At 34.6% G+C, this 13,614-nt stretch overlaps 1 protein-coding gene across 1 annotated transcript; it reads left to right on the top strand.

The window, feature by feature from the left end:
• The first annotated feature begins 1,447 nt into the window (after positions 1-1,447).
• Positions 1,448-11,623, top strand: LOC131152193 (large ribosomal subunit protein bL28c). Its single transcript, XM_058103915.1, has 3 exons — positions 1,448-1,768; positions 10,214-10,480; positions 11,185-11,623. Exons 1-2 carry the CDS (start codon positions 1,468-1,470, stop codon positions 10,444-10,446), a joined length of 534 nt encoding a protein of 177 aa, XP_057959898.1. The 5' UTR covers positions 1,448-1,467; the 3' UTR covers positions 10,447-10,480; positions 11,185-11,623.
• The last annotated feature ends 1,991 nt before the right edge of the window (positions 11,624-13,614 follow it).

The following is a 13,614-nucleotide window of genomic DNA, read 5'->3' as shown; positions in this document are numbered from 1 at the left end:
TGGTTCGAGGTTTATGGAGTTCTATGAGCAGTATGATATAAGGAGACATTTCAAAGTTTGCCGAACACCACAACAAAATGGTGTGGCAGAAAAAATGAACTGAACTCTAGTTGAGAGAGCTCAGTCTCTCAGGTTGAATGCAAGGCTAGATCTAATCTCTCTCTCTCTCTCTCTCTCTATATATATATATATATATATATATATATATATATATATATATATGCCTTCCTAATCCTTGAGAATGTTAAAAAAACATACCTATACTGAAAATTAAGGTGTTTTTACTTTTATTCTCTCTCAATCTCCTTTTGTACTTTCATTTGCTCATTTTTAAGAGAAAACTCTTGAACTCCGTTCGTTTATTTCTTGAAAGTATCGTGTGAACTTAAATTATAAATCTTCCTCGTAATGATTCTTCTTTTTTGTAAGCTTTATTGTATTTGGTTCCTTGGTCTCCGTTAAAACAAGGATTGTATTTGGTTTCCTTGATTTATGAAAAACAATAAGATTGTACTGATTTCCTTGGTCTCAGTTAAAATAAGGGGAGTTCAAACAAATATCAAGACATTTAATTTTGAGAGAGTGGACGCATGTGAGGATAGCTGAACCACTATAAAAGGCATATGCATTTCCTTTCCTTTCTCTTTTGATTTAAATGCATTTACATCATGTAAATTGCTTGATTGTTTTAATTACTTTAAACTTCACATCAAACACTTTTAATTTTAAAAATCCAATTCACCCCCACTCTTAAGTTTCCTTTGGACTAATAATAGGGGCATTTTAAGAATGTTAAAAATCAAATCAAGAAAAGAGAATCTCATTTCTGCTGGTAAAGATAAAGTAAATTCAAAAAGATATATTATCAATCTTCTAAATAATCTAAAGAAAAAAATGGGATGGATGTTAGATTTATTTTCACAAATTGATCTTCTTGTGTAATCCAACTTGTCATCATACATGCCACATTTTTTTTCCCCCACAAAATATATACTTTTAAGAATAGTCCGATTTTACATAATATAAAGATTTGTTAACTTGTTAAAAAAAATGTGACATATCATAAAATAAATATTAATGTAAATATTTTTATTAATTCATGTAATGGAACAAATAAGTTCTCAATAAAAATATACATTGTTATTCTATTTTATGTGGAATGTTTTATTTTTAAAAATTATTGTACATCCTTTTGCAATTATTATTACATTCTCATCTTATTTATCTTATTTTGAGAAATAAATATTTTATGAAGAAAAATGTACAAATAAGGATGCTGTCCAAACACAAGTTGCAATTTTTGATTTGGGGGAAGAAATAATAAGTTCCAATTTATTTTATAATAATGTGCAAGGTACATACTAATCAATCTGCATGGGCCGATTCTCCTGGGCTTCCCAGGCCAGGCCCACGTCTTAGTGGGCCTTTGGCCTTCCACAAGACCCCCAAAAGCAGAAGCAGTGACCGATGCCCCGCTTTGTTTTACAAAAACATTTTCTGAGAACAGATAAGAGGAGATCAGGCAACCGGAGAGAGCGAGAGAGAGAGAGGATGGCAGCGGCAGCATCAGTGCTAATGGTGGGTCACTGCTCCAACCTGTGTTTTCGTAAAGCAGACTTTCTCAACAGAGCTTCGGTGAAGCTAAATGCGGTTTCGGAGCTCGGGTTCGTCACTTCGCAGTTGGGCGGCGTCCGAATCTCCCCGTCTATTGACTTGGCCAAGCGCATTTCGGCTCCTGCCAGATTTCTTCCTCTTCAGCCCGTTGCCCGTATGCTCTCCTATCTCTCTTCGCCCTTTCGCGGTTCTTTGCTTTTTAATTTTGCATAACAGAGACAACATGAATTTATTGGTTCTAGCTTGAAATTTCTTGTTTTTTCATGCCAAATTTGTTTCTTTTATGCTCTGTCATTCATACTGTAAATTAAACGTATTGACCATTAGCATGGATTGTGTTATCCCTAAAAGAAAGTAGTAATAGGATCTATTAGTGGCAATAGAAAGTCACTTTTCAGAACATTTATTATATATATATATATATATATATATTTGAAATATTGCTATTGTTTTTTTTTTTGGTTGGGTTGGGGTGGTTTGTTGGCTTAGTTATGTAAATTGCGATGGAATTTTATATTCATAACAATGTCCCTATATAATATCTTTCTAGTTTAGCTGCCTTTTTGTCATTTTAAATGAATCAACTTCTACTCATGTAAAAAATTTATATTTTTGATGATCTTTGGTTGCCTCAACATGTGTCGCTTGAAAATATTTATAAATCTATATTTGCAGGGCTATTTTACACGAGGAATTGGGCTTTCACTAATTTCATATTTGTTGCAACTGTCAAGTATTATGTCCGAGGACCACATTATTTATTGATTGTTTCATATAGGAGCAGTGGTGATTTAGTGGGTTTGGGTTGGTTTTGATTCAGTTGGATCCTTAAGTGATTTTCAGCATCATGTGGATTAGTTCCCAGCTATTTATTGTGGCACAATAGTCCAAAGCACATTAGGTTTTGCAGAAAGTAGAGAATTGCAGTCTGGTATAGAAATGAAGAAGAGAGTGCTGAAACTGTTGAGAGATCCAGCAAGCTGTGAGAATTCTTCTTCTTCTTTCTTATTATTCTCATTGTACCCAGAAGGGTATATATATACACAAAACAGAATAATTGAAACAGGAAAAAAAAAAAAAACTAAACAACTGAAAAACTAAATATAAACAAGAAATGGTTAATTCCTGCGCGTGAGGAACTACTTCGGCAACTAATAACAGAATATAGTTTAACACGCCCCCTCAAGATGGAGTATGGATATTATGAATACCCATCTTGGATAAAATGTTGCTGAAAGGTTGAGAGCCCAGTGCTTTTGTAAAAATATCAGCCAATTGGCAAGTTGTTTTGACATGGTTGGTTTTGATAACACCTCATTGAATGAGTTGTCAAATAAAATGGCAATCCACTTCAATGTGTTTTGTTCTCTCATGATATACTGGGTTAGCAGCAATGTGGATGACTGCTTTGTTGTCACAAAACAAAGAAACAGCTCGTAAATGAGGAATGTCAAGTTCACGAAAGAGTTGTAGCATCAAAACAATTTTAGAATATGCAGTACCCATAGCTCTATATTCTAACTCTGCAGAAGAACGAAATACTACTGTCTGTTTTTTAGTTTTCCAAGTCACAAGGGAATCACCTATTAAAACACAGATCCCTGTTACTGATCGTCTAGTGTCAACGCAACCAGCCCAATCAAAATCTGAAAAAACTTGCAGATTTATTAAAGAAGAGTTGGAGTAGAACAACCCTTGTGATGGTGCACCTTTAATGTACCTTAAAACCCATAAGGCAACATCAAGATGAGGTTTCCTTGGTTCATTCAAGAATTGACTGAGAACTTCTACTGAATAGGAAATATCAGGTCTTGTAACTGTGAGATAAAGTAATCTACCAATTAATCTTCTATAATGGGTAATAGCAGTCAATAAATCACCTTCATATCGAGAGAGTTTTAAATGAGGATCCATTGGGAAATTTGCTAGTTTAGTTGCCAACATGCCAGCATCTTCTAGCAAATCTAATGCATATTTTCGTTGGCACACTGAAAAACCTTGCTTTGCTCGAGAAATTTCCAAGCCAAGGAAATATTTTAGAGAACCTAAATCTTTCAATCTGAATTGAGCATTTAAGAATGATGTGAATTTTGGAATAGGTGATGCAGCATTAGAAACAAGCATAATATCATCCACATAAACCAATAGAGCAATGAAAAAGGAGCTGGTTTTCTTGATGAACAGAGATTGGTCTGCTTTAGATTGAATAAAACCATCAGAATTTAGAGTAGTAGAAAGTTTGGAGAACCATTGCCTCGATGCCTATTTTAAACCATAAAGAGATTTGTTTAAACGTAGAACTTGTGACTTTGAGGAAGTATGATAGCTTGGAGGAAGAGTCATGTATACTTCTTCTTCAAGGTCCCTATGTAAAAAAGCATTATTTACATTTAGCTGATGCAAATACCAATTATTAATAGCTGCAAGAGCCAAAATTGACCTTACAGTGCTCATCTTGACAACAGGTGAAAAAGTTTCTTGATAGTCAATTCCTTCACATTGCGTATAACCCTTTGCGACCAAACGAGCTTTATAATGCTCAATGCTACCATCAGCTCTATGTTTCACTTTATAAACCCACTTACATCCAATGGGTGTCTTGCCTGTTGGTAGATTAGTGAGAGTCCATGTCTTATTTACCTCAAGAGCCTTAATTTCAACATCCATAGCATCACACCAATGTGCAAACTTAGAAGCTTCTTGAAAACTATGAGGTTCATGTTGTATGGATAATGCTATTGTGAAACATTTGTGAGATGAAGACAGACGATGATAAGATATTACTGATGACAAGGGATACAATGTACCTGATGAACAAGAGTCATTCTTGGAGTGGTCTGCAGCATAACAGTGGAAGTCTTTTAAATAACTTGCTTGTGTTCTGTTTTTGGTAGATCTTCGTGGAATGGAAGGAAAATTAACAGGTGGGGGTGAATGGTCTGCAGAATTGAAAAAATTATCTACAGCAGATGACTCAATTTGATGTGTATTAGGTTCTGTAGAAATTGAGACTGGAAGTGTATATGAGATAGGAAATATTGAAGATGGAGCATCAGCAGGAAGAGTACTGGAATGTACATGTGGATGATTCTGTGAATTTGGACTAATAAAAATATTATCATGACATTCAAACTCAGGTATAGGATTTGGGATTATTGGATTAGGAGATGTATCTGTGTGAAGCTGTTGTTTATTTGATGCAAAGGGAAGAATGTTTTTGTGAAAAATCACATTACGAGATACAAATATTGTCTTTGAATGTAAATCATATAACTTGTAACCCTTAATGCCATGAGGATATCCAAGAAACATGCATGTTTTGGCTCGAGGATCAAATTTTGATCTGCTGTTACAGAGTGTTGATGCATAACAAAGACATCCAAGAATGCGTAGGTGATCATATGAGGGTGGCTTTCCAAATAACACCTCATATGGTGACTTGTTTTTCAAAACTGAAGATGGTGTTCTATTAATCAAATATGTGGCTATAAGTATACAATCCCCCCAAAATTTTAAAGGTAAAGATGCTTGAAACATTAATGCTCAAGCTACATTTAATAAGTGCTGGTGTTTTCGTTCAACAACAACATTTTGCTGAGGTGTTTCCACACAACTTAACTGATGAATAATTCCTTTTGATTGAAAAAATTCTTTCGTATTAAACTTAGGACCATTATCTGATCTTAATATTTTGATTGTGGTTTCAAACTGAGTGGAAATTAACTAAACAAAGTTTAGCAAAATGGATCGAGTTTGAGTTGTGCCATAAGGAATGTCCATGTACTTCGACTATAATCATCTACAATAGTAAAAAAATAGCTAGAACCATCCATTGCACATGTTGAAAAAGGACCCCAAATGTCACAATGTATCATTTCAAAAGGTTTTGTTGTATGAATTGAACTTGCTTTGAATGACAACTTGTGTTGTTTTGCCGATGGACATGTGTGACAGATATGAAGACTACTTTTATTTATTCTTGGAATAGTAGTATGTAACAAAGATAGTTTTGAACTAGAAGGCTGTCCCAAACGACAATGCCAAAGATCTTTTTCAGACAAATTGAAATTCATACAATGAGCTGAATATGGTGGTAAAGAAGCAGTTATGGCAGATTCTGATTCCGGAAGATCCTCAGATCCAGATAACAACAAGTAATAAAGTCCTTTAGTTGCTTTACCCACTCCAATTATCTTCTTGCTCACAAGGTCCTGTATATAACAATATGAAGAAGTAAAATACAATTGTAAATGTGAGTTGGAAGTTAACTTGCTAACTGAAAGAAGGTTGAAATTAAATGCAGGGACACACAACACATCAGTTAAGCATATATCATTCGAAAGCTTAACTGTACCAATATGGGTGGATTCAACTTTTTGTCCATTTGGCAATTGAACTTTAGATGTAATACGAGAACTAGAATGAAATACTGATGCTGAATGTATGATATGATCAGTTGCACCCGTATCAATGATCCAAGGGTTGGTTTTATCAGATTGAAACACAGAAAAAAAATACCAGGAAAAGATCTACCTGACATGGAAAGTGTTGTGCTGTTGTTTACAGCAAAGGTAGATGACAAAGATGTTGAATTAGAAGTCTTGAGGAGACTCAGAAGCTGTTCACATTGTTCTGGAGTAAAAGGGCAAGAATTTGCTACATTTACTAAATCTTTATCTACAACGACTTGATTAGCAGAAGTGGTGTATCTTGATGATGACTTATTTTTGGTAAATTTGTAACCAGGAGGATAACCATGCAGTTTAGAACATTTTTTTGCTGTGTGATTCTCATAACCACAATGAGAACATGGCCCCTTTTGCTTGTTATGTTTGTAATGTCTTTGCTGATGTGCATTTGAGGAGTAATTTTTACTCATCATTGCTGCAGATTCAATAGAAGACACATGCCCTGTAGCAGCTCTTTGGCGTTCTTCCTGAACAATCAGTGCATATACTTTGCTGATTGAAGGCAAAGGATCACTCAACACTATTTGTCCACAAATTTGTGAATATGTGTCATTTAACCCCATAAGAAATTGCAGCACATAATCCTCATGAGATGACCTTCCACATGCACATCCTTGACCACAAACACATTTCTTAGTGGCTGTGTAATTGGACAATTCATCCCACAAACCTTTGAGCCTAGTAAAATATGCTGTTACAGTTAAGTTTTCTTGCATCAGGTTAGAGACATCCTTCTTTAACTGATAGAGACATGGTCCATTTGATTGTTGAAATCGAACAGCAAGATCATCCAAAAAATCTTTCGCAGATTCATGATACAAAACACTTGATGCTATGTCTCTGGAAACAGCATTCAAGAGCCAAGAAAGGATCATTGTATTGCATTTTGACCAGGCTGCAAACAGAGGATCTTCATCCTTTGGTTTTGCTATTGTGCCATTTATGAAACCAGATTTGTTTTTGGCTGATAAAGCTAAAATTATGGCACGCCTCCAACTTGGATAATCATCAGGTCCAGTCAATTGCTGAGATACTAGAAGTGAACCAGGACTTTCACCCTTATGCATGAAATGTGGATTAGATGGATCAATTTCAGAGGATGAAACAGGAGAGGTCATGATGAAAAATAAAAAAAATGGAATGCTGAATGTATCTTTCTTCGGGGAAAAAAATAGTTTGCAATCAGGATTGCTCTGATACCATTTTGCAGAAAGCAGAGAATTGCAGTGAGGTATAGAAATGAAGAAGAGTGCTGAAACTGTTGAGAGATCTAGAAAGCTGCGAGAATTCTTCTTCTTCTTTCTTATTATTCTCATTGTACCCAGAAGGGTATATATATACACAAAACAGAATAATTGAAACAGAAAAAAAAACTAAACAACTGAAAAACTAAATACCAACAAGAAATGGTTAATTCCTGCACGTGAAGAACTACTTCAGCAACTAATAACAGAATATAGTTTAACATTAGGTTTAAATTTAGCATTCTAAATGTCAATATAGATTTTCTAGAAAATATTTCTAATTTGTTAACCGTTGAGAAGAATCTAATTTGTTTGAGAAAATTCATTGAATTTTATAGCTTTAAATTTTAAAATTTTGGGTTAGATTTAGTGGATTTTCTTTCTTGTGTTACCATCTTGATCCTATTAGCCTTCTGGGAAACTTAAATTCAGTTCATGCCAGTTTTTGAATTATTGTCAGACTTTACGTCAAATTCTGTATTTTCACCTTGTACAAATGGTTCCTGCAGCAAAGTTTCAGTGGCACAGGTGCGCCAGGGGGTTTGCTGGGGTGGTTTGAATTTTTATTTTAACTCCTATCCTGTTGATTGTTTTTTACTGCCAATGCAGAAGATATAAAAGCGAGTTTTATTGTGAAAAATAGCACATTGCTATCTATTGCTACTATTGTAAATCATAATATCATGTGGATATTTATCATTTTTTAAATTATTCTAGCAGTCTTTTGGTCTTAATTGTTTCTTCAAGTAAACTTCTTAAATCAGAAAAATATGTAAAAATACTTGATTTTTGGGGCACTTGCACAGAAGAGAACAATCAGTTATTGGCTTATGCTCAAGTTATTGTTTTTTTTTTTTTTTTTAAAGGTATATACTTAGATTAGTTATCTACTCTGCTGTTGAGCATAGTCTTCTCTGGATTTTCTTGTGTTTTACACTGTTGAGAATTCCACTTGTAAGCTTGTCCCACATTGGAAAATTTGAGTGGATGATGGGTGCTTATATACATGGTTGGACCCAAGATCCAAAAGGCTTAAGCCAAGGTCAATAAGGATCATTTAGGCTGCGGATGGATCCGAATAGAGTCAAGATGTGAGAGGTAGGATTGGTTCGGAGGCACGGGAATTCAATCCGACAGACGTAAGACGCCGGTGGTAAGACCCACTTGAGCAACTGTTGGGGAATTGCGCTTACTCCCATAAGAGAGACGATTTTCATTCAAGGGGGAACAATTGGAACTCACAAGTGAGGGGGAGATTGTTGAGAATTCTACTTGTGAGCTTATCCCACATAGGAAAATTTGAGTGGATGATGGATGCTTATATACATGGTTGAGCCCAAGACCCAAAATTCTTAAACTTTTGGATTAAGTTGGTGTTCACCTATGTGTATCAAGCTCACTTATGGGCTCCTCCGGTCCTAACATACACCATATTATCAACATTCATCTGCCTCAAAACTGAAGGTGCGAAAGTGGATATATTACAACACATTAAGCCATAGCAATTACACTTTAGTAGAATCGCTTTTAATTGCCTTAGAGTGTGAATTTGAAGGATATATTAAATTGCATGCTTGAAACATGTAACCTAAATCCTTGGCCAATGTTTGGTGTCCTATATTTCTATGGTTTAGAAATTAGGATGGTGGCACTAGGTAACTGTCTCATGGATTTTCCATGAGAGTAAGCCAATGTGGCACATGCATTACAAATCAGTAAAACTAGATTGACTTTTAAAAGAGCACAAATGGATGATGTGTGTTAATGCATCCAAGAAATGGCATGTTTGAAGGGGAACCATCATCACTGCATGCCAAGGAGCTGCGTTGTCAATTTGTCATCCATTGTTGCAAGCAGATTAATGTGGATACACTTGCACACAGTCAAAAAATGGAACTTTGCAGGATTAGGTAATATTTTCTACCACTCCTTCTTCCACTCCCCACCAAAATTCTGTTGGTTAATCCTTAATTTTGTGGAAAACCCATAGCCATTAAGCAATAAAATAATGGACTCTTTGCCAGCAAATTTTCCCAAAATATTTGAATCCAAAATTATGTATCTAGTTTATTACATATTTTTTCTTCTGTTATCATACTTTAAAATTTGGTGCTTGGCCTGGGCTAAGAGTTTCTATTTATTTTGAAATATTAAAAACTAAAATGTTACAATATTAGATTGTTAATGAATTTTAAGTTTTACTTTAATGTTTTAAGGGTTCAGTGTTTCGGCATTCCTTATTCTACTGTGTGCAAAATTTTTTATGAAGAAAAAGGGAAGGAAAGTAAACAATGTAATAGATTGTTGTCTAATGGAAGTCAGTCATTTTCCTTTGCTTAATTCTTGCACAAATCCACATGGACAACGGTAGTGAATATAGTGAGGGGTTCTTATATATTAATTTAGAATTGAATTTGAGACTCAAATATCCATAATTTGGTTGGATTCATATATAATTGTATATGATTAGAGTGGTCAATGATGAAACTCAAGCTTATGTGGCATATATATATATATATTGATTGATCATTTTTCTATATTACTTTTTTATGTTTTGGTATGGTATTATAAACACACACATTGGCATTGCTATTCACACTCATACTGCATTGGTCTTATATATATATATATATGTATATATTTATAAATAAGTAGAAGTATTCCTAAAGGGTGGGGGAAATTTATTCAAATTCTTATGGCACACTTGTCTTAACATCTGGTTCCTTAACTGTTGAACTTTTTTATTAATGATGATTGTGATGTAACTCATTGTATGTTATGCAAGCCTTTCTTAGAACAATAAAAAGATCAATAGATATTATTGATTATTTTTACAAGTGTTTTAAATTCATATTTATCTTCTATTTTGTACTTTTCCTGCTTCAGGTAGAGTTTGTCCTTTCACTGGGAAGAAGGCAAACAGGGCAAACAGGGTTTCGTTCTCAAACCATAAGACAAAGAGGTTGCAGTTTGTGAACCTGCAGTATAAGAGGATCTGGTGGGAAGCAGGGAAGCGCTATATCAAAATGCGATTATCAACAAAGGCATTGAAGACCATAGAGAAGAATGGCCTGGATGCAGTTGCCAAGAAGGCTGGAATTGATCTTCGCAAGAAATAATATATTACCTAATTACTTTTGTTTCATTGTTATGGTAAAGTATTTTTTGTTATTACTTTTCCTTTAGTTTTTAATTCCTCTGTCACATATTCATGTTAATTTGAATTATTCTGTTTAGATGAAAAGCTTTGTCCATGCGGCATTTTGTTTAGGGTGCAATCATGGGGCTTTGAAACTGTTTAATTAACTACAAGCTGAGCTCTGTAAATGTTTGTGTTTCTATCTGTAGTCCCCTTGTCTGGCTCTCCTCTTCATTGACAAAGCCAAGATGATGGAAATTGTAAGAAAATTATTTGGCTGTTTTGCTTGATGTCAAATGAAAATTTGAGGCATGCTTTAAACACCAAACTTTTGAACTAAATAAATTTGTGTAAGACATGAAACTCCAAAATATCTATTTGAGTTTACATGAGGCTCCTCTGCAGGTCCAATAGTTTGTTTAGAATAAAATGAGATTAATCCGCGACTCAAATAAAAAAACAAGGGAAAAGAAAAAGAAAAAAAGGGGGATAAGGTGTCATGGAGTTCATCCTTTGAGCTTCTTTAATGATGTGCTTTACTCATAGCAAATGATTGTTCCATGAGAGTCATCATTTTATTTTATTTTAAAATTTAACATTCTTAAAACTAGAATGAGAATAGCACTAGAATTTATGGCATGCAGCTAGGTTTAGACTTACATATTTCTTGTGAAGGAGCTGATCAGTATTTTCTTTATCTTGTTTATGGTTGCCACAGTTTTTAATGGACCTATTTGCAACGATAGATATGTATCACATCGTGGGACGGCTGGAATCAGATGCAACTTCTGCACCTCAGAAATATGCTGTGCAGTCCACTTCTTGACAAATGCAGCAAACACAATCTGCTGATGTGCGTCGGAATATGAACGCATTTGCTTCTGCCCTTGCTGGAACATAGTCTGCGCAGAGCATCTCTTTTCATGGTTGACAAAGCAATGTGTAATCTTTTGATGCATATTTGTATTGATGTCAAAGACCATTGCTAGAGGCAGCATTGAGGGTGTAACAGGCAACTGGTTTTGTTTCTTTGACCATCTGAATTTGATCGTTCACTTTGTATTCTCTTCCCTTCTGTCTGGTACTTTTAACATTTGTGTATACCTTAGCGTTTGTATTGAACTGTGTAAAATGAAAATTACCCTTTTCTTGGCCTATCACCTTTTTGGTTCTCTCAGTTTTATTCTGTTGATTCCTGGTGAAATTTGTGGATAGCTGCGTCTGCTGAATCTCTGGAGCCACATGGAGGAACTTGGAATATATGTTTTGTGAAGTTTTCTGTCCATCCTACATTTTGCAATTAAAAAGTTGTGAAGGGATTGTTTTCTCTTTATTTTCTCTTATTAACTTGCGTCAATTGATATCAGAACCTCAATTTGCTACAGCCATCGTCACCGCACCATCCTTTGCATCTCTTTGCCGTCACCCATAACCCTAGTCAATATTTTTAAATCTCATGACATGCTTGAATGACATGTTTGACTAAAAAGAGTATTTGTTGAAGAGGATGAGGGTTTTGCATAGATGCTTAGTGAGCCCATTGCAACCAATTTTATAAGCAACATGATCTGAGGGCATAAAGCACATTCCACAATTGACATTTAAGCCCAAAGAATTCAACCTGACAAAGTGAATGAGTCAGATAATTCGCGGTGAATTAGGTAAATTATTGGGTGAGGATATTACAATCCATATTCGACTGATTTAAGTTGTGGATTTATGATGGTTCAGATTGAATAATCCGTGACAGATGGTAAATAATTCGTCATTCCCATCCGTAATATAATTTTTTTAACCATCAACAGAAGACTATAATTTTTATCATGATTATTTTAATTTCATGGGTATTTTCACAATAAAATGGTGATAATATTTAAGATTAAAAGACAAGAAGAAGAGTGTAGGAGGGGAATCACCAAGATAAAGGAAGAAATAAGAAAGGGAAAAAAAAAAAAAAGGTGAGGAGAGAGAAAATTCAATACCTTCAATTCTCCTTGTGTGTGTGTTTGTGGTTTTTTTGTTTTTGTTTTTGTTTTTTGTTTTTGTTTTGTTTTGTGGGGATGGTTTCTTAGCATGGAAAATGAGATTGGAAAGAGTAGAAAAGTGGGAACTTCAAGTATGAAGAAATTCTTCTTCCACCACTCAATTTTTCTCTCATTTTCTCTTACTTTCTTGCATGAAAAAGAAAATGATGTTCTTATCCATAGAAAATGAGATTAGAACGGGTGGAAGAATGGGAGCTTCAAGTATGAAGAAATTTTCCTTCCCATAGACAATCTTTTTCATACTTTTCTTCTCTATCATTTTCTTTCACTTCCCCACAATTTTTATTTATTTATTCTTTATAAGGTGAAAAAGTAAGGAAGAGTGAAAGTGTGTTGGTAGAAACTTATTGCTTGGACATTAGGGTTTTGGGGAAATTGGGACAAGTGTCCCAATGAATAAGATGAAAGGAAAATTTGCCCAAAATGAGGTGACCACCATTTAGGGAATATGGAGGAAGGACATTTTTGGGGAGATTGGGACTAGTGTCCCAATGAATATGACAAAAATAAATTTTAGCCAATAGGGGATAACTATTACTTAGGGCATGCAGAAGATTGAAGGGAATTGGGCCAAATGACCCTATCCTACCAAGAGCACATGGTGAAAAGTAAAAGTAAGATTAGTGGTGAATAGGGTGTTAAAATAGGATTAGATGTTCCAATGATAAGATTAGACTTAATTAAGATTCAACTGAGTCTTAACTTTAAAATTAAAGTTTAATTTGTAACGTCCCGAACCCGAAAGTGGGGTCCGAAGGGTTATTCTAAATAAATCTCTAATACCATATTATAAAACAGCGGAAGATCTCCATAATAAATTACCAGAGTACTAGTTTATCCTAATACATTACAATATCCATCTCAATATGAACAATAAAGATCTAAACTCATCAAAACATGAATAGATAATAACAATAATAATTCTAGAAAAGATCTTCTGTCTCACCCACGCTTCCACTGTGCATTCTGATTACTGCTATACTTCTCATGACATCTAAAAAATGATATGATAATGATGGGGTGAGACACCTCTCAGTAAGGATGGAATAAATTATTATCAATATGTGACCAATGAGTTTAGTGTGTACAAAATATAATCATTT

The sequence above is a fragment of the Malania oleifera genome, chromosome 3, assembly GCF_029873635.1.
Source record: "Malania oleifera isolate guangnan ecotype guangnan chromosome 3, ASM2987363v1, whole genome shotgun sequence".
NCBI lineage: Eukaryota > Viridiplantae > Streptophyta > Magnoliopsida > Santalales > Ximeniaceae > Malania > Malania oleifera.
Note: the sequence above shows the minus strand (reverse complement) of the source record. Positions and strands in the feature narration are given on the sequence as shown.

What these genes read in the sequence shown, in the direction of transcription:
- LOC131152193 (XM_058103915.1), top strand. Translation starts at nt 1,468, where the DNA reads ATGCCCCGCTTTGTTTTACAAAAACATTTTCTGAGAACAGATAAGAGG. An exon ending in TCCTCTTCAGCCCGTTGCCC is followed by an intron (nt 1,769 to 10,213) that starts GTATGCTCTCCT and finishes TTCCTGCTTCAG; the next exon opens with GTAGAGTTTGTCCTTTCACT.